General features: G+C 45.1%; 1 protein-coding gene across 5 annotated transcripts in view; it reads left to right on the top strand.

Moving 5' to 3' along the window:
• Positions 1 to 27,220, top strand: part of SMURF1 (SMAD specific E3 ubiquitin protein ligase 1) — a 110,883-nt gene that overhangs the window by 71,041 nt on the left and 12,622 nt on the right. For 4 of the 5 annotated variants that reach the window (XM_030300370.1, XM_030300366.1, XM_030300364.2 and 1 more), the window contains exons 2-11: positions 7,547 to 7,585; positions 8,741 to 8,849; positions 10,144 to 10,277; positions 10,443 to 10,508; positions 11,772 to 11,847; positions 13,831 to 14,072; positions 14,794 to 14,878; positions 16,470 to 16,616; positions 17,942 to 18,140; positions 19,872 to 19,975. In XM_030300370.1, the coding sequence (XP_030156230.1) occupies positions 7,547 to 7,585; positions 8,741 to 8,849; positions 10,144 to 10,277; positions 10,443 to 10,508; positions 11,772 to 11,847; positions 13,831 to 14,072; positions 14,794 to 14,878; positions 16,470 to 16,616; positions 17,942 to 18,140; positions 19,872 to 19,975 (1,201 nt within the window). The remainder of the gene's footprint in view (positions 1 to 7,546; positions 7,586 to 8,740; positions 8,850 to 10,143; positions 10,278 to 10,442; positions 10,509 to 11,771; positions 11,848 to 13,830; positions 14,073 to 14,793; positions 14,879 to 16,469; positions 16,617 to 17,941; positions 18,141 to 19,871; positions 19,976 to 27,220) is intronic. The other variant, XM_030300368.2, reaches the window with a different exon arrangement.

Consider the following 27,220-nt stretch of genomic DNA (forward strand, 5'->3'; position numbering starts at 1 on the left):
GTGATAAATTACATTTCATCATTTTATCTCCTAGAGTGGGCAAGATCACAAAATTATTCTAGTAGGAGAAATCTTATTCCACTAACCAAACTAGATTCACTATGGCCCTAAATGATCTTTGCACAAAATTGAGGCAGGATTATCTTTGCTGACACTATTGAGACCTTCTCCACTTCACGATGTCATCAAATTCCACTAGAATGAGCCTTAAATTAAAACATCGCTAGTCTTGTAAATATGAGCGAAGATTCACCTTTTTGAGACATGAGCAGAATTCTTCCATTCAGAAGCAGCCCAGCACCAGCACCTTAGAAACACGAGGGCCTGGAGCTGGTGGATAATGTTTGAGGCTGGAAAGGCAAGGTAGGTTGGGGGTCAGAACATGACAGATGGAATTTTGCAATGGGAAGCCAGTATGGAATTTTTAAAAAGGAAAGAGATCAGAGGTTTAAATTTTGAAAAGAGTACTTGGTGATGGCCGATGTTGGGGACTTGAACAAGGGTAGAGATGGTGAGGAGTCAAGGCATAGAGAGAGATGGAGAAGGAAAAGCATAGATTTCTGGCTTGTGCAGCTGTTGCGCGTAGCTGACCGTCTCTGAAGTAATGGATTCTGGGAGAGTAGGAAGTAGAGTAGGAAGGTTTCAACTTCAGTTTTGAACATTTTAGTTTGATGTGAGAGCCTTTGAGACTTTCAAATTGTGGGAAAGAAAAGAGAAGTTGAAGGGAACAGAACATCGCAGGTGCATTTGAAGAGAGTTGAAAATGATGGCTGATGTTAAATTAATGGAAGAAAATTAATAGCTCTCCTATATCCAAAGAACAATTAGAAAATTCAGTGAAAGGGACACTCCCATTCACAATAGTAACAAAAAGACAGTTCAGCATAAATGCAATTAGAAATGTGGAAAACTTTTATGACACACTTTAAAACATCACTTAAGAGCATTAAAGAAGAATGTAATAAATGGATCAATGTACTGCCTTCAACAATAGGAATACTTCATATGGTAAAGAGATAGATTCCCCTCAAATTTATTCATGAAGTAATTTTTTTGAATTTGCTCAAAATGATCCTAAAATTAAATTTTTTTGATTTTATTTTATTTTTTTTTACCATTTATTCACTTTTTGAGAGAGACAGACAGAGTGTGAGCAAGGCAAGGGCAGAGAGGGAGGGAGACACAGAATCCAAGGCAGGCTCCAAGCTCCAAGCTGTCAGCACAGAGCCCTACACAGGCCTCGAACTCATGAACCATGAGATCATGACCTGAGCTGAAATCGGACACTTAACCGACTGAGCTACCCAGGCGCACCAAAATGATCCTAAAATTTAGTGGGAATGATAAGCATGTGTAACTAGCCAGGAGAATCCTAAGCAAAGAGTAATGATGAGATTTCAGGGGCATTCATTCTCTACTCACATTTCCAAGTTTTCATTTTTTACAAGTATTTTTGTAATTACAGAAACAAAACAGCAAGCAGGAGCTATAAATTATGATCTATCCACAGAAAAGACGAAAAAGAGAGAAAGTGTGTGTATGTGTATTTCCATTGGGAAGGAAGGGCATAAAGATTATATTGAAGAAAAAATATTACTACTGACAATATAGAAATAAAAAAGGATTATCAGGGAATGCTGTAAACAACTGTATGCCAACAAATTGATAACCTGTGTGAACTGACAAATTTCTAGAAAGACACACGCTACCAAAGCTGATTTAAGAAGAAATGAAAAATCTGAATAGGTGTATAAAAAGTAAAGAGATTAGATAAGTAATTGAAAACACTTTCCACAAGAAAAAGCCAGGTCTAGATGGCTTACTGGCAAATTCTACTAAATATTAAAAATGAATACCGGGGTACCTGGGTGACTCTATTGGTTGGGCGTTCAACTTCGGCTCAGCTCATAATCTTGTGGTTCATGGGTTCGAGTCACATGTTGGGCTGTCTGTTGTCAGCGCAGAGCCCGCTTCAGATCCCGTGTCCCCCTCTCTCTGCCCCTCCCCCATTTGTGCATACATGCGCACTCTCTGTTAAAAATAAACATTAAAAAGATGTTTTTTAAAAAAAGAAAAATGAATACCAATTCGTCACCAACTTAAAGAGAAAGAACAGAAGAGTCCACTTTTCAACTCATTTTATGAGTCTTTATCACCCTGATACAAAATGAAAAGGAAAGGAAATCTATAGACCAATATCTATTATGAATATAGAACAAAAAATGTTGATAAATTCATAGCAAACTGAATACCAGCAGCACACTAAAAAGATGATGCACCATAACCAAGTGGAATTTATCTCAGAATGCAGGGTTGGCATACCATCTGAAAATCAATTAATGTACTACCTCATACCTACAGATACAGGACAAGCACTAAATGATCATCTTAGTAGATGCAGAAAAAGTATTTGACAAAAGCTAACAGTGCTTCATGATAAAAACACTCAACACACTAGGAACAGAAGGAAATTTCCTCAACTAAATATGGGCATTTACGAAAACCCCACAGCTAACATCGTACTCAATGGTTGAAAGTCTGAATGCTTTCCCCTTACAATAAGGACCAAGACAAAGGATGTCCACCCCTTCTATTCAGTATTGTATTGGAAGTACTGGGCAGTTAAGCATGAGAAATGAAGAAAATCATTCAGATTGGAAAGGAAGAAGTAAGCTAGATCTGTAGATGGTATGATCTTACATACAGAAAATTCAAAATAATAAAAGTATTAGAGCTGATAAATGAATTCAAAATTGTAAGATACAAGTTGAATATACAAAAATCAGTTGTATTTCTGTATACTACAAATGAACAACTTGAAGGGCCCCTGGGTGCCTCAGTCAGTTGAACATCCAACTCTTGGTTTTGGCTCAGGTTGTGATATTGTGGTTCATGGGTTCAAGCCCCATGTTGGGCTCTGCGTTGACAGTGTGTAGCCTGCTTGGGATACTCTCTCTCCCTCCCTCTGCACCTCCTCTGCTCACTTGTTCTCTCTCTCAAAATAAATAAGTAAACATTAAAAAAGAAAAAAAAAACAATTTGAAAATGTAATGAAGGAAACAGTTCCATTTGCAACAGCATCTAAAAGATTAAAATACAGTACTTAGGAATATGTTTAACAAAAGAAGTATAAAACTGATACTCTGAAAATTATGAAACAAAGTTAAAGAAGACTTAAATGAAAGAGGGGGGCATCCCATGTTCATGGAGTAGAAGATTTAAGCTTGTTAGAATGACACTACTCCCCCCATACACCTGCAGGCTCAGTGAAATCCTTTTCAAATTCCATGCTGGCTTTCCCTCACTGCCCCTCCAAAATTAACAAGCTGATTCTAAAATTCATGACAGTTTAACAGATCCAGAGTAACCAAAACAATCTTGAAAAAGAATGAAATTGGAGGAGGACTCATGCTTCCTAATTTCAAAACTTACTATAAAGCTAATGGTAATTACTATGGTCTGAATGTTTATGTTCCCCCTCCCCCCAGAGGTGACAGTATTAGTAGGTGGAGCCTTTGGGAGGTACTTAAGTCATGAGGGTGGAAACGTAAAGAATAGGATTACTGCCTTATAACAGATTCCAGAGGGATCTGTAGCCCCTTCTGCCGAGGATATACAAGAAGTCTGCATCCTGGAAGAGAACCCTTGTCCAACCGTGCTGTCACCCTGATCTCAGACTTTCAGAACTGTGAGAAGTAATTGTTTTTTATAAGCTACCTAATCTGTAGTATTTTGTTATATAGCCTGAACAGACTAAGACAGTAATCAAGACAGTGTGGTCATGGTATGAGGAAACACATGTAGATCAACGGACTAGAATTGAAGGACCACAGATAAGCTCTCAAATTTACAGGGAATTAATTTTCAGCAAGAGTCCAGACAAGTCAATGGGGAAAAAATATTCTTCTCAGTAAATGGTGCTGGTAAAACTGGATAGCCATCTGTCAGGGAGTGAAGTTGGACCTCTTCACATCACACACAAAAATGAACCCAAAATAGATCATAGGCTAAATGTCTAGTTAAGAACTGAAAGTGTAAAAGGGCGCCCTGGGTGGCTCAGTCGGTTAAGCAGCCAACTCTTGGCTTCGGCTCAGGTCATGATCTCACTGTTTCACGAGTTCAAGCCCCGAGTCAGGCCCTGTGCTGGCAGCACAGAGCCTCCTTGGGATTCTCTCCTCCTGTCCCTACCCCACTTGCGCTGTCTCTGTCTCTCTCGAAATAAACTTAAAAAAAAATTTTTTTTGTAATAAAAAAGAACTGAAAGTGTAAAAAAGCTAAAAGTATTAAAACTCTTAGAAGAAAATAAAGGAGTAAATTTCTAACACCTTTGGTTAGGCAAGGCCTTCTGAAACATGACCCCAAAAGCACAAGCGACAAAGAAAATAGGTACATTGGGCTTTCTCAAAATTAAAACTTTGTTGCTTCGAAGAACACCATCAAGAAAATGAAAGCCCACAGAATGAGAGAATATTTGCAAATCCTGTATCTGATGAGGATATCTTGTCTGTAGATATCGGCATATTTAGAATGAAGAATTCTCACATAAAAGGGCAAATAACCCAACTTAAAAATGGGCAAAAAAAAAAAAGTTTTAAATAGAAATTTCTCCAGAGAAGATATACCAGTAGCCAGTAAGCACATGAAAAGATGCTCAAAGTCATTAGTCATCAGAGAAATGCAAATGACAACCAGAGAGATGAAAAGCCACGGAGACAGTAAGTATTAGTGAGGGCGTGGAGAAATGGGAGCCCTTAGACACCGCTAGTGGGAAGATAAAATGGTGCGGGTGCTGTGGAAAACAGTCTGACCCGTCCTCGAAATGTGCAGCATAACGGCTCGTAGGTTCCCAACAGGAGAAACAAAAATCTATGTCTACACAACAACTTGTATGGCATTATTCATAGTGGCCCTGAATTGGAAACAACCCAAATGTCTATGAGCTGATAAATGGATAAAGAAAATGTGGTCTTTCCGTACAATGGAGTATCACTGATTCATGCTACAACATGGGTGAACTTTGAAAAACCTGCTTAGTGGACAAAGCCAGTCACAAAATACTATGTACTGTATGATTCCGTTTATATGAACTGACCAGGATAGGCACATCCACAAAGACATAAAGTAGATAAGTGGCTGCCTAGGAGTGGGGTAGAGGGAGTTGAGGTTAAATGAAGAGTAATTGCTGATGAGTAGGGGATCTCTATCTGGAGGGATGATGAAAATGTTCTAAAATTGATGGTGATGGGGTGCCTGGGTGGCTCAGTTGGTTAAGTGTCTGACTCTTGATTTCAGCTCAGCTCATGATTTCACAGTTTGTGAGATCGAGCCCCACTTTGGGCTCTGTGCTCACAGCACGGAGCCTGCTGGCGATTCTCTCCCTCTCTCTCTGCCCCTCCCCTGCTCACGTTCACTCCTGTGCTCTCTCTCTCTCTCTCAAAATAAATAAACTTAAAAAAATAAAATAAAATTGATGGTGATGGTTGTACAATCCTGTGGCCCTGTGAATATACTAAAAAACCACTGAATCACACACTTTAAATAGATGAGCTGTATAGTGTATGAATTATATCTGATAATGCTGTTATACAAAAAATATATTAAGTGAAAAGTTTGCAGAGCAATATATCATATGAATATATTAAAATGTTTATAGTAAAACACTATATTCTTGGGGTGCCTGGGTGGCTCAGTTGGTTAAGTGTCTGACTTAGGCTCAGGTCATGATCTCATGGTTTCTGAGTTCGAGCCCCACTTTGGGCCTGGAACCTACTTCAGATTTTGTGTCTCCCTTCTCTCTCTGCTCCTCCTCTGCTTGTGCTCTGTCTCTCTCTCAAAAATAAATAAACATTAAAAATTAAAAAAAATACTACATTCTTGAAAATTGGCAAAATTTGTGAAGCACTCTAAAAGTGCCATTGGTGTATTTTCCCTTGGTCTGGTAAGCTTTAATCATGTGACAGATTAGGTGACAAAATTTCTTCACAGTAATTGATGCCACCTCATTATTACAATAATAACAGTAGCTTTAATTGTATTCTGTCTCTATGCCAACATTGTGCTAAATTCTTTTTTTCTTTTAACAAAGATTTTATTTTTAAGTAATCTCTACATTTGACGTGGGGCCTGAACTCACAACCCCAAGATCAAGAGTCACATGCTCTTCTGCCTGAGCCAGCCAGGCACCCCCATGCTAAATTCTTTTTTTATTTTTTTAATGTTTATTTATTTTTGAGAGACAGAGACAGAGCATGAGTGGGGGAGGGGCACCGAGAGGGGGAGACACAGAATCCGAAGCAGGCTTCAGGCCCTGAGCTGTCAGCACAGAGCCCAAAGCAGGGCTTGAACTCATGAACTGTGAGATCATGACCCGAGCTGAAGTTGGACACTCAATCAACTGAGCCAGCCAGGCACCCCTGTGCTAAATTCTTAATATGTATTTTCTCATTTGCTTTTGACAGCACTTGATGATGGCCCAATATTTTCTGTCAATCTCCCCTTGCTTTCTATTCTCTAGCATTTGCAAAATTGTCTTATTTATTAGACTATCAGAGATGCACAGCTCCTTTTGTTGCTATCAGCAGGAGCTATACAGGTAAATATTGTAGGTCTTCATTTGAATTGGCATTCATGGGATCCTATGCAGTCATAAGAGCATATTGATAAATCCATTTCTGTGTGTTTCAGATTTCAAGTTTAAATTAAAACATTTTAGGGGTGCCTGGGTGGCTCAGTTAAGTGGCCGACTCTGGCTCAGGTCATGATCTCATGGCTCATGAGTTCGAGCCCTGTGTTGGGCTCTGCGCTGACAGCTTGGAGCCTGGATCCTGCTTCAGATTCTGTGTCCCCTTCTCTCTCTGCCCCTCTCCTGCTTGTGCTTTCTCTCTCTCTCTCTCTCTCTGTCTGTCTCAAAAATAAGTAAACATTAAAAAAAAGTAAAAAAAAAATTATATTTGTTATGGCTGACTCCCAATTGGAGGAGAAAATACTTTTTAGTTGCTTGTCAGTTTGTGTGTGTGTGTGTGCGTGTGTGTGTGTGATGTGCTACTAAACTTGAAAGACATCATTGGCAAAGATAATTTTTAGAATTTTTTTTGTGTTGCAAATATAGACTTGTGTCTCAATTGTTTGTGCTGATATAACAGAATACCATAGACTAGATGGCTTGAACATTTATTTCTCACCATCCTGGAGGCTGGAAAAGCCCAAGATCAAGGCGCTGGCAGATTTGGTTCTTGGTGAGGGCCCACTTCTGGCATATAGACAGCCATGTTGCTGCGCCCTTACATGGAGAACAGACCGAGAGCGAGCTCTGTGGTCTCTTCTTATAGGGCACTAATCCCATCTTAAGGCCCCATCCTGATGACCCCATCTAAGTGTAAGCACCTCCTATAAAGGCCTCTTGCAAATGCTATCACAGTGGGGTTAGGGCTTCAACACGGGAATTGAGGGCCCAGGGGTGGGTCCAATACAATCCAGTCCACAGCAACTAGGTGCGATGAAAATCTTCTCCATAAATGCTAACCCTAGCGTTTCTGTTTGTTTTCAGTGTTATGTGCCAAGAACCTTGCAAAGAAAGATTTCTTCAGTAAGTACACACCTGCTTTTGCTCTCTTACAGTATTCGTATTCTTCACATATTTTTGTAATTTGAACTTAAAAAAAAAAAAAAGACAACACTGGACATATTCCCCTCAGAGTTCTGCCTTCTACCGAACGGACCCATGGTTTGACAAACTTCATTTCCAAGTTGGCAACAATGTGGAGGCTTCGAGCTCCTAGGCGTAGCGTTATAACTCATACAAGAGAAACTGTCTCACTCCCTGTTCCGGCCGCACCCTGTCTTCTCCGTCTTTCCAGCCCTGAATCTGTTGCTTTCTGCTGGATGAAGTGTTCTCAGCTCAAATACACACGAGACGCTTTTCTGTAAAAGAGCTGGGTTTGAGTCAAATTGTTAGTCAAATTTTAGAAATGAAATCACAGTTTAAAAGCCTCATAATTAAAGGAAGCGTAAAAACCAGAGGGGATCTTTTTCCAAAGGAAGAAATCACCCCTTAACTGCAGAAATTCACCACTATCAAGTCGGTGCCTGCAGCATGAACTTCTTCACTCTCTGATCCTCACAAGAATGCAGCTCAGTTCTTAAGTGGTATTATTCACACTTTAAAGGTGAAGAAACTTAGGTTCACAGGCCTTATTCAAGGAGCCGGGAACCTCCGGAGTAGTGGTCCCCATCAAGTATGTCTCTAAAACCCTTAACTTGCCGCCTCTCTGATCCTATAAATCTGTGCGACTCATACGCCAGCATTTAGGAACCCACCTAATTAAGACTTGGTGAATACTTGGGTTCGTAGATAAAATAGACAAAGCCCAGTAAGTAAGATCGCTAGGTGTTATTTTTTTAGGAGGTATAAATATAATGAATTATAGATCTCTTTTCTTCCATTTAATTAGCCCAGTTGGTGATCATCAGAAATGATTCTAAATTTAAGCCTAGTTTTTGTAGTTTTCTAGCCCCTAAAAATCTGTGGTGTCAGACTGGGTTGCCTTTCTTAGAAAGCTAAATAGAAATAACTTATTTTGCTGATCAAACTAACCCTAAATTAGAGAATACAGTGCCCCAGGGTAAAGTTCTTCACCAAATTAGATGATCTCAAAGCTCTCTGTAGCCTGTGAGACTGTGTTCTGTGTCACATGGATGGATGTGTAGTCTCATCGCGGTGTGGCCGTCTCCTCTCCTTTAGGACTCCCCGACCCCTTTGCAAAGATTGTGGTGGATGGATCTGGGCAGTGCCACTCAACGGACACTGTGAAAAACACATTGGACCCAAAATGGAACCAGCACTATGATCTGTGAGTTGAATATTCTGTTAAGCCATTTGGGGAGCGAGCACCAGGAATCTAGCTTTCAAGAGAAGCACTTAATAATAAAATAAAAATGATTACTAACTTCTCACTGATAACCAAATGAATACATATTGCCTAATTTTATTGTATACTTGGAAGTTCTTGCATTTGACATGTTCATAGATTTTTATGGTTTGCTTCCGTACTGTGTTTTTCAAACTTCTCCATCTCCTGGCCATGCTGACAGGAGAGAAAGGGGTATAGTTCAGGTCCTTTGTATGCTGTCCCCCCCCCCCCCCCGCCCCCCACAGTGAACCTCTGAAGCTTGTTGTAGAGTTTTACTTTAAAAATGCATTATTATTGGGGCATCTGGCTGGCTCAGTCGGTGTAGCAAGGAACTCTTTGACCTCAGGGTTGTGAGTTCGAGCCCCATGTGGGATGTAGAGATTACTTAAAAATAAAATCTTTTTGAAAATGCATTATTATTGTACATACTTATTATTCAAATATATATTGTTTATATTTCTATTGATTGATAAAATTTCTACTTTTTAGTAGGAACTATATTTTCTACAAGAGAAGATGAAGTTTGTTGTAGAAAATATAGCTCGGTATGATCGAATGGATGTAACATTCATTCCTAAGATGGATCGCACTTTGAAGACCATGATTTTAGATACACCTATGTTTTCATGGCCCTGCTAAGACAGTGTCATGAAAAGAACACGGAGTGATTATTGGTTTTGTATTAATACAGATTGCATGGAGTCTGGGTGGGATTTTTTGTAACCAGATTCCAAGACTCACTTTTAGTTACACTCAGGAATCCTAAGTGGCTTGGGAGATGGGTGTTGCCCCTTTTCCCCGAAAACTGCCCTCTGGTTGATTTGCATGAAGAGTAGGTGGAGGTAGAACGCACTTTTTAATGTGCTTTGGGTGCATCTGTGGTTTATAAGTAGGCCCTTGCTGCAAACTAGTATTCTACGTTAAGCTTAATTGGCGAGATTTTATGAATTATGTCATCGTCCTTTGGAACTATAAAAATATAGTGCATCTCTGTTATAGGATGATTATCGTGATGTAGTGACGCACTATGCTTCTTACGTAACTGGCTGTCGGCCTTTCCCCAGCCCCTTGAAGTTAGTAGATGTGTATTTATTGAGCACCTGTTATGTGTGGGGTATATAGAGCCAACGTCATTTTAAAAGGATTCCTTTGTACTAAGAAGTCAATCAGATGAACTCTCAACGGGCTATCGTAATCCAAAGAGGCAATTAAAAAGGAGTTTGCATGTTTTCAGATATGTTGGGAAAACGGATTCCATAACCATCAGCGTGTGGAACCATAAGAAGATTCACAAGAAGCAGGGAGCTGGCTTTCTGGGCTGTGCGCGGCTGCTTTCCAACGCCATCAGCAGATTAAAAGATACTGGCTGTAAGAACCGGAATGCTCTTCTGCCTTAGAGTACAACTGAAGAAGGGTTATGAGGCATCTTTTCGTTTTGTTTTGTTTTTTCCTTTTGAATACCGAATACAGAATTCCTGCCCTCCTCCCTAGTTAACATTTCCCTGGGTTAAGTTTTGAATTATTTGTTTGCAGACCAGCGTTTGGATCTATGCAAACTAACTCCCTCAGATACTGATGCAGTTCGTGGCCAAATAGTGGGTAAGAACTTTCTCATCTGTATAAAGAGATGCTTTTTCAAAATTTAACATTCAGCTCTCCATCACCGAGAAAGCGCACTCGGGCACTGACCGTGGTGACATATTTTCAAAGGACGAGCCACATCCGGGGCCATCTTTTCCGCGCTAGAAACTTTCGCTTTTGTGGTTTTATTATTTTACTGAATTCTCTTCATCCTGTCATTCCAAGTTGAGTTAAAATGACTAGGCTACAAAAAGATTTCAGGTTATAATTTTTAAATATAATTTTAATCACCACGTTAATAGACAGTTAATTTGCCACGGTCTTAACCAAGTGTACGTGACAAGAGTGGTGGCCACATGTACCAGAGTTGAGAAATAGTTTCTTCAGGAAGACCTGTAATATGCATAAAAGGCAAAGATGACTTCTGAAGACTTCCATGTGATAGGATTTTATAGAGTCAGGATTGAATTCTTTAGGATAAAAAAAAAGATCAAATGTGCTAGTGTTACAAGTGTTGACTGGAGGTGTTCCATTGGAAGTGATTTATCTGTTAAGTGGCTTGTTCTGTTATCCACCCCATTTCATTAGCATTTTAGGGTAATTCAAATGTTGCCTGTGTGCATTGCAAGGAATCGGAGAAAACCTTGTATTTTAGTAGTGTACCGGAGTGAGTCACGACCCCAAATCTTTTAGGTATTGTCTTGAATATATTTGACCCAAAATAAGTCAACAGTGGGTATGCATCCTGAAAACTATCATAATGAGAAAGTTCTCACTTAATGCTTTTCCTGTTTGTGATTTCTTTTTCTCTGTGGAGTGATGTGCCAGGGGAAAAACAAGTAACTAGAAGCAACTTTGTAAACGTCTTTGTTGTTCACAGTAGGGATAGAGAATAAATGTTTAAATTCATCTAGACTTTGCAGATACTGAAAGTGCTCCCTGTGTCCTTATTAAACATGAGTCAAGATCTTCTTAAAAAGTGAGGTAACTTAGAGGAAGTGCATACCGGGCATTTGTTATTTTTATGGAGAGCGTGAAAACACAGCCTCTCCTCCACATTTACAAGGAATGTTCCAAACAGTATGCAGTGGTGTAGGGCTAATGTAATGGAGTAAATGCTTCAGACATGAAAGCACAGGACTAGCTGTGTTTATGTATATACATGTGCCTCGCTTTGTATAATAATATCGTACGTAAGTTACACCTTTGCAATGGCTCACTGTATCACAACTGTATGGAATGCCACTGGATTTTAATGCAAGACGTTCTTTTCTGTTTTAGTCAGTTTACAGACACGAGACAGAATAGGCACTGGAGGGTCTGTGGTAGACTGCCGAGGACTGTTAGAGAATGAAGGGTACGTATCCCCGTGGCGATGCCTGCTGAGTTCTCTGCTGCCTTGGGCTCTCACTCTTTATGAAACAGCCTTCACACCTTTGTGCCGAATGCTTGAGATGCAGTTTGGGATAAAACTGGGGTCCAGTTTCCTTGTTTATAAAGGAAGCTGTAAAGACTAGTGGGGTTGTGCCCATAAGATCCAATTTAAAGAGGTTTGCGCTGGCCAAAGATGGGAGTTTGAGCATCAGTAAGAATTATAACCGTAGGGGCGCCTGGGTGGCTCAGTCAGTTAAGCCTCCGACTCTTGATTTTGGCTCAGGTCATGATCAGGTCTGTGAGATTGAGCCCCATGTTGGGCTCTGCGCGGACAGCACGGAGCCTACTTGGAATTCTCTCTCCCTCTCCCTCTCCCTCTCCCTCTCCCTCTCCCTCTCCCTCTCCCTCTCCCTGCCCCTCCCCCATTTGCTGCATCTGTCTCTAAATAAATAAATAAACATTACAAATTTAAAGAAAGAATTATAACTAGTGGATTGAAACAAATCAAATATATTAAAATTCTTGAGTTCATAACGACACTCAGCAGAAAAACCCTAAAACACACACAGAAAAACTTAAAAGCTCATTGGTCACTATCACAGTTTTGTGATCCCCAGTGCCTTAATGGAGCTGGGCAGTAACCATTAATAGCTGCTAAAACAGCACAAAAGAGAGTTAATCTGACATTAACACACCCCTTGGAAAGAGGACCGAGAAATTGCTGCCGAACACTAAGCAGCATCCAGAAGGGGGCGCTCTGGAGAGTGTAGAAGACAACTCTTCAACAATTACGTTGGAAGAGAAATAAAGAGGAAGAGAATCTACAAATTCATAATAAAAGAGACTTAAAGAGACATACCTACCTACTAAATGCACATTGGGGACCTTGTTTATATTCTGAGTAATGAGACAATTGGCTGGGGAAATTTGGACACTAGTATTTGATGATATTTAAAAAAAAAATGAGTGTACTGTTTTTAGTCACGATGATGGAAGAAGTCCTTGTTTTCTCAAGACATAAGCTGAAGTATTTAAGGGTGAAATGGAAACACTTCTGGACTGGTTTCAGAATAACCTGGCAGAGGGGAGACACTGGAGGAGTAGCTGTGAGATGCCCATTGTTGTAGCTGGGTGACAAGTTTGGGGGGGTTGTTGAGATAGTCTCTCAATTTGTGTATATATTTGAAAGTTTTCAATGTATGATTTTTTTTAATGCTAATGAGGGAAAATAGGCTTTAAGGTGAATAGTCTTCAAAAAATAGCCTTTAAGGTGAATTGTTTTCAAAAAAGTTTAGGAGGTAAAGATTTATGTTAGAGTGCACTTAAAGTCATTGCTGTATTTATGTAACCTGAAGGTCGACTAGAGAGTAAAGTAACAAGGAAAGTGAGTATGGATTTGAATATATATATATATATATATATATATATATATATATATATATATGTTTATTTTTTGAGACAGGGAGAGTGAGAGAGCCGGGGGTGGGGGTGGGCAGAGAGAGAGAGGGAGACACAGAATCTGAAGCAGGCTCCAAGCTCTGAGCTGTCAGCACCCCGACGTGGGGCTCAGACTCACAAACCATGGGATCATGACCTGAGCAGAAGTCGGACGCTTAACTGACCGAGCACTCAGGTGCACCCGTGGATTTGATTTTAAAGCAAGAAATATGAAATTTCATTTTGTGAGCTCCTTACAGTACAAGGTTGGGTTTTTGAATCATTCAACTCTCCCCGAGGATGAGATCCCGCCCGTGGCCTCTGTGGCACTTGACAGATGGCTCCCTCTGGCTGCTTGTTCCTCATGAAAAAGTCTACCTTTCTGTTTAGATGGGACAGAAGGAATCTCGTACAGCTGGGCACTTGGGGGCATCTATCTTGTTGAAGAAAAGCACAGTAAACGGGTGTGGTTTTGGGTACTTGTGTTGGGCCGGTGTTCCCATGTGTGCTGTGCTGCTCTCCTTTCTAGAACTGTGTATGAAGACTCAGGACCTGGAAGGCCTCTCAGCTGCTTCATGGAGGAGCCAGCCCCTTACACAGACAGTACTGGTGCTGCGGCTGGGGGAGGGGACTGCAGGTTTGTGGAATCCCCAAGTCAAGATCAAAGGCTCCAGGCACAGCGACTTCGAAATCCTGAGGTCCGGGGGTCACTACAGACACCTCAGAACCGTCCCCACGGCCACCAGTCACCAGAACTGCCCGAAGGCTATGGTGAGAGAACCCACCCAGCCACACCGGAGTGTGAGCGGCAGGGTTGCATTTCTTAAGCTTGTTTTAGTAACTTGTACGTGCGGTAACTGTGGACATTTGCAGAGTGGGGCCGCGCGATGGTCGTGTCAGAAGAAAGCCAAGTAAAAAAGGTGGCGATAAATCTGGTGCATCATGAATTTGTCAGCAATCACTCCAGTCTCCCAGTTTAGCAATCGTGTGAAAATTTTAGGCAAATGAATACCAAAAAAAATCCAAAATGATGCGTGGGCTGGATGAGGGTGGATGGAGCGTTCAGTAATTTGAACGTGGGAAGCTCGGCGTCGGGTACAAGGGAAAGAAGGGACGGAAGGGATCATCTGACCGCCGCAGAGAGGGGAACCCGGTGAGGGAGGAATATAATTTAGATGTGCAGAGAACAGCAGAAGTGAGAGCAGATGGAGGTGACGGGGCCAAGGTGAGGTCAGCACCAAGATGGAAGGGACTCCTGGGGTGTGGCCAAGTAAGGAGATCGCTGCCTCCGCAGGTGTGGGCAGGAAGAAGTGAGAGCCGCCCAGATACTTCCATGGGGCTTGTCAAGTGGGAGGTCAGGCGGAAGCTACCCACTGTCCTTTCCTCCCTGATTTTAAAGAATATTGAAAGGAAGCTTAGACTCTGTGCTTAAGAGGGTTCGTTGAAAACTCTTTGGAATTGAACTAATTGCGCCCTCTGATTTCTTGTGCAGAGCAAAGGACAACGGTGCAGGGGCAAGTTTACTTTTTGCACACGCAGACTGGAGTTAGCACGTGGCACGACCCCAGGATACCAAGGTACGTTTGCTACGGACAGAGCACCGTCAGCGCCCCTCCGCCAGCACTTCTTCCCTCACCCCTGCCCTCCGCGATAGGGAGCACCCCTGGGGCTTGAAGGAGTCATCCCAGGGTCTTGGACCCAGGCTCTCTGCTGCCCCCTTCAGACTCCACGTGGTCAGTGGGCGGCTACTGTACCGCCCGTGGGTCCTTTAGGAAGCAAACCTGTGTCTTGAGATCAGATCATGTAACTGAAAGAGACCCTCGCTCTAGATGAAATCACACATGCCCTTGCTTGAAAAGCCAATAAGCCCTTCGAGATGTGCTGTTCCCATTTTACACTAAAAATACCAACGATGTATTGATATCAATATTGATATCATTTCGGGTGATGAAATGATAGCACGTCTGGGATTTGCTTCAAGTAACTGGGGTGGGGGGAGTGGAGGGGGGATTAGGTTTGCAATAGGGTGACGAGTTGATAATTGTCGAGGTTGGTTATTCATTAGTGGTCTCTCTCTACTTTTTTATGTGCTTAAAGTTTTCCATAATAAAAAGTTACAAAGGAAATGTAAAGACTCTATTACCCTTTCTCTCTTCTACTTTACTGTCCCTCTTGCCTCAGTCCCTTGGGGACCATTCCTGGGGGAGATGAAGCTTTTCTATGCGATTTCCTTCTACAAGGCCATACATCTGAGCCCAGGTCAGAGAGACCCCCGCCCCTCCCCCACCCTGTAATGGAGTTAAGTTTCTTCTTTTTTTTCTTCGTTTTGCTTTCCTTTCCAAATTTTGTTTTGTTTTGTTTCAGAATAGCATTACTACCTAATAACGTTTCTAGTAATGCTCACATCCTTTTTATTCATCACTTGTTTCATCTGAGAAAGACTTCTTGTTGCTGACTTTCCAAGTCTCTGTTGAATTTAAGATTCAGTGTCTATAATTAGAATGGAAATATTACCTGCAAACGAATGAGGTGTCTCTAGTACCCGCTGTAAGAAACGTCAGGCTTTGTGCTGATTAGACAAGCAACTTGGCCAGTAATGTTGTGTTCCCATGTGGCCGGATTGTACTGAGATCATTCACCAAGAGGTTAGAATCAGAGACACACGTGTAACAAAGGCAAGGAAAGCACGAGAATGCCGCTTCCCGGTGCTGCTGTTCTGAACTGTGAGATTTTGAAGGGGTGTCAGTATATCCCCTTGAACTTGCGCTTCTGGGAGCCTTTCAAGTGAAGCCGCCTTTGTGACCTTGAGCATTTAATTTAACTTGTAAATTCAGATGGTTTTCTGACAACAATCATCTACCTCCTGCTACTTGGCCCTCTTTCGAGGAAGAAACGCTGTTCCCCGGGTAGACCATGAGCCATGTTCCCCATCAGGGTCATGGGCTCCTAGAGCTCCGTTTTTATCTGTCGGGTTTCGCTGCCACCTGCAGCACGGAGTCCTGGACTCGGTGGGAGTTTGGCGTGAGTCGCGCTGTGACTGTCCCTCTTAGCAGAATGGGACGTTGGCCGCATTGATCAGGGACTCCTGTGGTTCCTCTTGCTGACATTTTGGTTTCGTGCCTCCACACTCAGACGGACAAACCTGTCTGTTCTCTTCCATTTCGGCAGAGACCTTAACAGCGTGAACTGTGATGAACTCGGACCACTGCCACCAGGCTGGGAAGTCAGAAGTACAGTCTCGGGGAGAATATATTTTGTAGATCATAATAACCGAACAACCCAGTTTACAGACCCAAGGTTACATCACATCATGAAGTAAGACTTGTACAGAATCTTTGTAGATTTCTTACGCTTGTAATTTAATGTTTTCTACTAATATTTCTCTTAATTTATCGACTGTGTTGTTTGTTAGTGGAGGTTAAGTGTAAGCGAAATATAATAAATGTCTGGTGGACAGTTGCGGGTTTTTAAACTCTCAGGACAGCCGGGAGCAGTTTTTTTTTTTTTTTTTCCTTAATGTTTATTTTTGAGAGCGAGAGCATGAATTGGGGAGGGGCAGAGAGAGGGAAACACAGAATCTGAAGCAGGCTCCAGGCTCTGAGCTGTCAGCCCAGAGCCTGATGCGGGGCTCGAACTCACGAACTGTGAGATCATGACCTGAGCCGAAGTCAGAGGCTTAACTGACTGAGCCACCCAGGCGCCTCAGTTGTGAACAGTTTTGAAACTGTGTTGTTGCCGTCTTTCCTTGCTTGCAGCCTAAATAAAAGTCACTGAGATGACAGCATTAGGCAGTACAGCTCCGTGTTCAAAGCCCCCGCACGTGGCTCTCTGGGGGAGTGTGTGGCCCTTGGCACGAGAGCCCCTGAAACCAGGCTCTTCCTTAGTGCCCGCTCGTCACCATCTGGACGGGCTGCCGCAGTCCGTGTTGCTGCTTGCCAGAGCCTTTTCCTGGGCCCGTCCTTCCTGGATGACTTGGAACCGGGAGTTATCTTGGATCCCACAGTCAGTGTTCTGGCTCTGTCGTGTTCTCAAGAACGTAAGAGCCCCATGTGGCTCTTCTCACCGACACCTGACCTTAGGGGCCAAACCTGGACAAGACGAATGCCACTTCATCCCTCTACTAGTCCTAGTCCTTGATTTTGCTGGCGTTTTGTGAGTGGGCTTAGAAATCTCTTGGTCGTGAAAATGAGGAATAGTTCCCGTTAGATTGCACTTGCCTTGTTTGCTCTTGTACGATAACCTGCTCGTGAAAGTTTTCACGTCAGCTCCATTGAATTTTGACTACCAAGGCGCATCTAGTAATGCATCGGTCAGTCTCTCAGATACATACCAGATGTGTGATAAATGACAGCAATTTCTGTTTTTATTTACAGCAGTGATAAGCTGTAGGGTAAGCAGTTGCTTGGAACTGGGGTATCTTCTTGATTGAAGCCATATTTGGACCTCTGTATTTAGGCCAGTGGTGGCCACTGTCAGTGTTTATGTATTTTCATACATGGTTATGTCAGCAGAGGGAACATCTCTTCTTGCAGTTCTGTGTGATGAGCCCGCTTCTCAGTCCCTCACCAGTGGGGGGCATTGCTTGTGGCTCCCTGGGCCGCTACTTTTGGGGTGACCTTGATGTTTCTGTTCTTCTCAAGTCACCAGTGCCAACTAAAGGAGCCCAGCCAGCCGCTGCCATTGCCCAGCGAGGGCTCGGTGGAGGATGAGGAGCTTCCCGCCCAGAGATACGAGAGGGATTTAGTCCAGAAGCTGAAGGTCCTCAGACACGAGCTTTCGCTTCAGCAACCCCAAGCTGGTCATTGCCGCATCGAAGTGTCCAGAGAAGAAATATTTGAGGTATGGAATTCGGCGCGACCAGCAGGGAGGCATAGACTGTTAAACCCTGTTGACAGACAGCAGGTTCTTTCTGTTTGGTGTTTCGGGTACCGATTTTATCACTCAGCGAATTGCAGGGCTTTTTCAGGATTGATGGCCATATAGAGAGACAGACTGGACTTCCTCCTGTGGTAGGAGTTTAAAAGCTAGAGAGCCTCTGAAACGAAAATACAGAGACTCACACAGAAACTAGCACTAAATAACACTGTAAATCCTCTTCTGTGTGCCAGTTATATATTCCTGCAGTCCGCATGGTTTCTCCAGAACCAATCCCTCCTTCTGCTCTTGCCATCTCACCTAAGGGCATCGCCTCCTCAGAGAACCTTCGGGGCCAAGTGGCCACTTTATTGTCTTTTCTGGAAATGGGAAGATCCGATGGTTCCTGGAAAGGGTTGTCTTTCAGACAGCTCCCCTGTGGGATCAAGGCCACCAAACAGGCGGGACCTCCTGTAGACAGGGCCCTTTCCTCAAGGCAGGTGATTGGAAGGTAAAGTCTCGGTGATGTTTGGGCTGCGTCCTGCCTGCCTTTGTGGAATCATGGGCAGGAGTGATCAAAAGAGGCTGGGTGAGACCTGAAGACACAGCGGCAGGCAGCCCAGTGCCGTCCTCACTGGGCGCTGAAAGCACCCAGGGCCATGTTCGATGCTCGGCCACAGACGACGGTTAGGCGAATGGATGGATTGGCCAGAATGGCCATTGAGCAGGGAGGGAAAAGAGCTGCATTCTTCACATTTTGCTGCTAGATCATTTCCACTCAGCATCCCCTTTCCCTCTGGGGATGGGAAGGCTTGAATTACATTAAATTGAAAGCAGGGGAAGAGTCTGAAGTGCCTTATCACTGAAAATATCTACAAGCGTTTAGCTAGTTGCACTTAAAACAAAAAAGTAGCTGAAGGTTAGGCTAGCCGCCTGTGTTCTGTGTTTTGGGTAAGCTCCCATAGGTCTTACTTTATTAAAAAAATTTTTTTTAAAACATTTTAATTTATTTTTCAGAGAGAAAGACAGAGCGCTAGCGGGGGAGGGGCCAAGAGAGAGGGAGACACAGAATCCGAAGCAGGCTCCAGGCTCTGAGCTGTCAGCACAGAGCCTGACACGGGGCTTGAACTCACACGCTATGAGATCATGACCTGAGCCGAAGTCCGACGCTTAACAGACTGAGCCACCCAGGCATTCCCCCATAGATCTTACTTTAAATACTTTTTTGCTTTTTTTGACCCCCTGGAAATTATGCGATTTTTCACCTCAGATACAAAAACAGGCTCCGAATTCTTTTACTATTCAGATTCTCCAGTGACATCTTCCTTTTGGTTACAATACACAAGTCGTTCTTAGTATGGCCTCATTAAAATCAATTTGTGTAGAGAAAATGGACTCTGGTGAGGATGTCTGTCCCTAGGCCTTTAGCGATTGTGCTGAAAATGGGGGTGTGCGTTTCCTTTGGGTACGACGTTGCCCGGCACGAGCTCCTTGTTCCTGAGGGACACCCGGGGAGATCAGGCGACAGGGGCTACCCCACATCAGACACTGGACATCAGACCAACATTCTGACTAGGAATCAGATCAAACTCAGATTTAAATGACTATTTATCCTGATTCGGGCTCTATCTCTGTAGAACAGTAAGAATGCGACCCGTTCTTCTCTCTGACGCTGTCTTTTTTTTTTTTTTTTTTTTTTTTTTTTTTGCCATGCAGGAGTCTTATCGCCAGATCATGAAGATGCGGCCAAAGGATCTGAAGAAGCGACTGATGGTCAAGTTCCGGGGAGAAGAAGGTTTGGATTATGGCGGAGTGGCCAGGTGAGGCTCTCGGTCAGCCCCGCTTCATGCTGGGCGTGTCTCCGCATGGCATTCGGTGCTTCTGGGAGTAAGGGTTTGTCGGGGCTCTGTGAGCATGTCCCGAGAACCACCAGAGGACACATCTTCTCCGTTATTTTGTGGAAAGATTGGTTTAAACTTTTCAACTCCCCCCCCCACGCTTCATCTGGCAGCTCTAACCTGAGACGTGAGAGGCCTGCTCCTGAAATTAGTCTTCGAGGGAGGCAGCCTTACTTTTCTCAGTAGAGGACTTTCAGGGTGGGAGAAAGGCATGTAAATTGCATCTGTGTCAAAGGAATTTTGTCAAGTGAAATGCTGGTCAAGATCATTCGTGCCAATGACCTTAAAAGTAGAAGAATTAAAAGCTGCTGTTTCCCGTCCTGCCTCTTTTCACCTTTGAGACCACTGCCTTTTAACAGTTTCTTCCGATGGATGACTTTATGTCACTAAACTGATCAAGTTCAGGCATAATCCGTTGACTTCAGGATTTATGGTCACAGACACAGATAGACTGGATCTAATGTAATACTGTCACTTCCTAGTCTGGCGCCGTCACAATTTTTAGATCTTCCATCATTGCCCTGGTAACTTGACATGATGTGTTTTCACCATTATTTGTTGGTTTGTCAACTGGACACATTGTCTCTTGACCTCTTTCTTCATAAGCAAGAAGGATATAAATACTTTTGACTTCCCCTCCAGGAGTCCTTCTGCCCTCCCCTCCTGTGTTCTGTCATCCAGGCTTGGAGATTTATAGTCTGTTCTGTAGCCAAAATTAAGTAGCTCCCCGTGCTTACCTACCTAGTATTTTTGTGTTGAAAATCAGTACATTATTGGGGCACCTGGGTGGCTCAGTCAGTTAAGTGTCCGACTTCGGCTCAGGTCATGATCTCATGGGTTCGAGCCCCACGTCGGGCTCTATGCTGACAGCTCAACCTGGAGACTGCTTCAGATTCTGTGTCTTCTTCTCTCTCTGACTCTCCCCTGCTTGCATTCTGTCAAAAAAAGAAACATCACAAAAAAAATTTGTCTTTAATTTGAAAATCAGTACATTGTTTACGTTATTAGGACCGTGTAAATACTGTTCACCGAGGGGGTTGAGTGGTTTCTAGGATTTTTGCCTTTAGAACAAATTTTAATATTCCAAGAATTTCTTCATCTTTGTCTTTTTTTTTTTTTTCAAAACCAGGCTATGTCTTTACGTTGTCCGATTAAGCTTGATCTTTTGCCCCCCTCCACCCCCCACCCCCGCTTCCCCCGCGTGTCTCCCTCGTGGACACTGCCCAGTCTGACTGGTGGTTCCTTAGGTCTTCTGCACAGTCATGGTCACGGGCATCACTGCTTTCCCGGGTTAGAGCATGGTTTTGTGGATCCCGTAGTTCCCTCTTCCTTGGTTTACTCCCTTGTGTTACTGGACTGTACCCTCAAGCAGCTTTCTTAGAAAGGACGTGTGGGAGGTGAATTTTCCAAGGTCTTACGGAAAACGTTCATTTGCAGTTTGCCCTTTTTATAGATTTCTAGGAAGAAAGTAATTTTCATTCGGGACTTTGAAGGCATCGCTGTCCTATCTTCGGGCACCCAGCGTCACCGAGCAGTGGTCTGGAGCCAATCTGATTTTAGTCCTAACTTCACCCGAAGTGGTTTGGCCTCATCCAGGACCACCCGTCACCCTCGGAGTCTGCCACCTTGTTTCTGTTCTTTGCCCCCCTTCCCATCCCTGCTCCCTGCTTCTGCGTCATCCGCCGTCACGATTACCCCCTCGCCGCCCTTTCGGCCTGCTGCCCCTGCCTGGCAAAACCCCGCCTCTGAACAGCCCCGTCCTCGGGCCCAGAGGGTGGCCGGGGGGCTGTGCGCTCCACGCTGTGGCCTCTCCCACGCTGGCGCCCACGAGCCCCGGGAGGTCCCAGCGGCCGGTGCAGCCGTGCTGTGCTCCTTGCGTCCCCGCCTGTGCGCCCCCCGGGCCTCTGCCTCGGCCCCGACACCTTCACCCTCGGCTGCCGACTGCGCCTCCTCTGCCACTGACGACACACGGCCCCAGTGGAGTCTCTCCACCGCCACCGAGTATCCGTCTGCCGGCACCTCTACCCACGTGGCCCCGTGTTCCCTGCACGGCCCCCTGTAGGAGAGCCACCCTGTCCCCCGCACAGTGCGTGTCCTACTCTTATTTCGCATCCGCCTCGCTTCCTCACCGTGTTCCTTTCTGTGGGGTCAGTCTCCGCGTGTGTGCGCTAGGACGGCACCTTTCTTGAACCTTCCCCGGACGCGATCCCCTTCCTGTCTACATGTTAAGGAGGCACTCGAGGCAAATAAAGCAAAGAAAAGAGAAATTCCAGGAAAAACACAAATTTGTTCAAAGGTGCTTCTGCCTCAGTCATTGACCTGTTTGTTCTCAAGCAGGAGCCCTCGGGGGACTTGTGAGCATCCCTCGTCCTGCTCCCATGTCTCTTGCTTCCTCTCGACACCGCCCCTGCCCCGCTTCCTCGGATGCCCTCCTCGGCTCCCATCTCCCCCAGACCCCGTGATGACTCCTGGGCCTCTACGTCCCCTGGCCTGTCAGCGGAACCTGACGCCTCTGGTCGCTCCCTATTCTCGAAGCGCTTTTTCCACTTGGTTTCCGGACGCCCCCCTCTCCTGGTTTGGCCCCTGGTCCCTGCCAGTCCTCGTGCGGGTGCTCCTCACCCGGAGCATCGGCGGCCCCCGGCTCAGTCCCGGGGTCGCCGAGGGCACCCTGGGTTCCGTCTGTGTGCTGCTCCCGTCAACGCCACACTTGCTTGCCCTGGGCTCTCCGTGGGGGTTTCTGAACCCTTCGAAGCCTGATGGTCCCGAATCTCTGAGGGCCCCTCATCAGCTTCTCGTTTGTCCTACCTCAGTGCCCGCCCTCACCCCCTCCCCTGTCGTCTCCCAGGGCCCGTGTCCGTGGTCCTCAGCAGACGGCGCTGCCCCGACCGCATGTTGCCCGCCAGCTCCCTGCCCCCCCCGCCGCTTGGGGCCTACCTGTCCTATCTGTCGTTGCTCCTCCGAACGTGCCCCCTGCTTCTCACTGTCCTGCACAGGCCGCTGCTTGGCAGCAGCCGGCGTGAGCTTTTTGGAGACTCGGCCATCGTCCCCTGTCCCCGAACCCCCAGCTGAACCCCCGCAGGTGCTCCAGGCTCGGCCCTGGCTGCTCTCCCTCGGCTGCTGCACTCTCGCCGTGGCTGCCTCGGGCCTTGGCCTTCACCTCCCCTCTGCCTAGAGTGTCTCCGAGACCCTCATGTAGCCCATTCCCTCTGTTCCCTTGGGTCTGCTCGCACGCCCCCCGAAAGGGCCTTCTCTGACTCCGAGATCCCGAGATCCCTGGCCCCGGTCTGCTGCATGGCCCACAGTCACAGAGCGTGCACTCGGAGCCTTCCCGTCCTCGCTGAAACCCCAGCTCCCATCCCCTCCTCGCGGGACCCCCAGCTCCTAGGAGCACCTGCCACGCCAGCGTACCTCCCTCCTGGATCAGCCGAACCAGCAGCGGCTTCTTGCTCAGTTTCCCCTCTTCTGTTTCCCCGCTTTGCTCTTTCTGAAATGCCAGTTACGCAGATGCTGGACTCCCTGGATGGACCCTCCAGGTCTCTCTTTTTATTTCCCATCTTTGCTTGTTTTCCCCCACTTTCTAGGAGCGTTCAGCTTCCGGTGCCTCAGGATTTTTTCTTTACGTGAACAAAAGTGGTGATTCTAGACAGTCTATTTGATTTTACTCGCTCATCTCCGAGTTCCTACTTTTCACGAGGCATAGTTGACACACGATGTTACGTTAGTTTCAGGTGTGCAACGTAGCGTTTTGAAAAGTCGAACGCTCTGCTCGCTACAAGCGTAGCCGTCATCTGTCACCAACAGGGGGCGCTCTCTGACCTCCCTCTTCCCTTCACGCATTTTGCCCGGCCCCGCGGCACCCTCCCCTCTGGCAGCCATCAGTCCTCCGTATTTATGGGTCTGTTTCTGCTTTGTTTTGTTGTGTTTTTAGATTCCCCATAAAAGCGACACCATGTGGTGTTTGTCTTTCTCTGACTCATTTCACTTAGCATCATACCTTCTAGGTCTATTCGCGTTGCCACACCCGGCGAGATCTCCTTTCTTTGGTGATTAACATTCCATCATGCGTATATACCGCATCCCTTTATCCGTTCATCTGTCCACGGACACTTGGGCTGCTCCATAGCGTGGCTCTTACAAATAATGCTGCAGTAAGCATAGAGGTGCGTATATCTTTTTGAATCCGTGGTTTCATTTCTTTGGGTAAATACCTAGCAGTGGAGTTACTGGATTGCCTGGTATTTCTAGTCTTAATTTTTTGAGGAAGCTCCACACTGTTTCCCACAGTGGCTGTACCGCTCCAACATCGTTTTCACTTTTTATGTGATCGTAACATACTAATTTATTGATTCCATTGCAACAAAATACTTTAAAAATTAAAAATTTCTTATCTGTGATTGAATCTTCACTTGATTGAATCTTTAAAAAAAATGTTTTTTTTAATGTGTATTTTTGAGAGAGAGACAGAGCGTGAGCAGGGGAGGGGCAGAGAGAGAGAGGGAGACACAGCATCAGAAGCAGGTGCCAGGCTCTGAGCTGTCAGCATAGAGCCTGATGCGGGGCCTGAACCCACACACCGTGAGATCGTGACCTGAGCCAAAGTCGGACGCTCAACCAACCAACCAGCGCCACCCAGGCGCCCTACAGGATTGAATCTTCTTAAAGGAGAACACCCCTAAAATTTGTATGCTCTTGTAAGAATTGTGTTTATTTATTAACCATTAAATATGGAGACTCTACCATGTACCAGGTACTAGAGATACAGTAGTGAGCAAAGTAACATGTTCTCTGCCCCCTTCACCCCTCCAAAGTCCCCATCCAAAGGCGTTCTCAATCTGACGAGGTACAGGCGTTAGAGAATTACACAAATACATGTAAAACACCAACTCTGGTTAGTGTTAGCTAGAAGTCACGATCTGCCATTTGGCCCTGGAGAAAATCATTCCTCCACCTTCTTTCCACTCCTGTCTTTGCCCTTCATCCTCCTGCCCTCGGCTGCTCCTGAGTCCACCTGGGATGAAGGGCACAGAAAGGCACGCCTCTCCCCAGTAGTGAGCTCACAGCGGGCACTGGCTCTCCATGGGAAACGCTTTCCCTTTCAAGACTGTCCCAGGGACGCCTGGGCGGCTCAGTCGGTTAAGCATCGGGCTCTGGCTCAGGTCACGATCTTGTGGTTTGTGAGCTCGAGCCCCGCGTCGGGCTCTGTGCTGACAGCTCGGAGCCTGGAGCCTGCTTCGGATCCTGTGTCTCCCTCTCTCTCTGCCCCTCCCCTGCTCACACTCTGTCTTGCTCGCTCTCAAAAATAAATAAAAACATTAACACAGGGGCGCCTGGGTGGCGCAGTCGGTTAAGCGTCCGACTTCAGCCAGGTCACGATCTCGCGGTCCGTGAGTTCGAGCCCCGCGTCGGGCTCTGGGCTGATGGCTCGGAGCCTGGAGCCTGTTTCCGATTCTGTGTCTCCCTGTCTCTCTGCCCCTCTCTGTCTCTCTCTGTCCCAAAAATAAAATAAAAAAACGTTGAAAAAAAAATTAAAAAAAAAAAAAAACATTAACACAAACAAAAAAGACTGTCCCAGAGTTCTTCCTTAATCATCTCCATCTTGATTCTAGAAACCGTCTTTCTTTTGGCAAACGTAACTTCTGTTTGCCCGTGATGAAGCGAGTTCTGTTTCCTGCCAAGTGGATCAGGCTTTCTGCCCCCTTTTTAGGTGAGAAGCTTCCTAGTTAGATGTTCGTGTTTGCCCCAACAGTTCAAATCAGACTACTTGCATTTTCTCTTCTCTGCTATTTCCTTTACAGTCTCAGGAATTCAGGACCCTCAACTGTTCCAACCTACCATCCGTCTTAGCGTGGCTGTATTATGTATCCCCAGGCACGCATGTGAATAGCTCGGTTTGATCTGATAGGAGTTCTGTTCCTTCTGCATGTCCCAGTTTTTATCCAGTCTTCCACACAGAGAGGCCTTTTTGGAGGTCCCTTGGTTGACACGGTGGTCTAGCGGAAAGAGCTGTGAGTCCTGGGTTTCCTACTCCAGTGTGATCTTGCATTGTTTCACCCCTCAGATCCTTCCTCACATCCACAGGGGATCAGACCTGTCTCAGAGAGCTGCAGAGAGATTTAAATCACGTGTGTGTGTGTGTGTGTGTGTGTGTGTGTGTGTGTGTGTGTTCGTTCGTTCGTTCATCATCTGGCCGATGAGAATCAGTCTACACTCACTTCCCCGGTGTTTGGTTCTCAACCATTTCCTGTATAGTTAGCTCTCCCCTCACCACTTCCTTAACATCCCTAATACGCCTCCCTCCCTTGTGCGTGACTCGGTCAGAATATTTGCTTGTGTTTTGATCACTTCCTGTCTAGACAGTTGCAGGTCCTCGGCTTTTGAAAAGGATTCCTCTCAAACCCAAACTCTCAACCTTGGTCTTATAGCCGGGAAATTCTGCCTTTCTAGTAAAGAATTGTGTGACATTTGGAGTCTCCTGGTTTCTGCCAGTTCCTTTCTGTTCTCTTGAGTTCGATACGTAATCTTTTGCAGTCTGATCCTTTCTGTGTATTGTCACCGTTGCCTTGGATCGTTTGCACGTGTGCTCATCCTTTTCCTGGTTGATCTCAATTCCATGCCTTTTGTGTTTGACAGAGTAAGAAATTCCAGAATAAAATCTGGGGCTGCTGTCTTAACGAAATGTATCCATTAGAAAGGAGATTTTTTTTTTTTTTTAAACGTTTATTTATTTTTGGGACAGAGAGAGACAGAGCATGAACGGGGGAGGGGCAGAGAGAGAGAGGGAGACACAGAATCAGAAACAGGCTCCAGGCTCCGAGCCATCAGCCCAGAGCCTGATGCGGGGCTCGAACTCACGGACCGCGAGATCGTGACCTGGCTGAAGTCGGACGCTTAACCGACTGCGCCACCCAGGCGCCCCTAGAAAGGAGATTTGAGTAGAAAGAATAAAAGGGTCACTGTAGAAGTGACACAGGTGTTTGCATATGCTTTTTCCCGGTCCTGGGCTTCTCGCCCCTGACCCTGGAGCCAAATCACACAGATGCTGTTGAGAGTGCTTGTTTTGCCGGATTGTTTCTTTTTTAATTTTATTTATGTATTTTTTTTTTATTTTTTCAAAAAAAATTATAATTGTCAAATTGGCTTCCATACGATTGTTTCTTAAAAAAATTT

This window comes from Lynx canadensis, chromosome E3, assembly GCF_007474595.2.
Source record: "Lynx canadensis isolate LIC74 chromosome E3, mLynCan4.pri.v2, whole genome shotgun sequence".
In the NCBI taxonomy this organism is placed as follows: Eukaryota; Metazoa; Chordata; class Mammalia; order Carnivora; family Felidae; genus Lynx; species Lynx canadensis.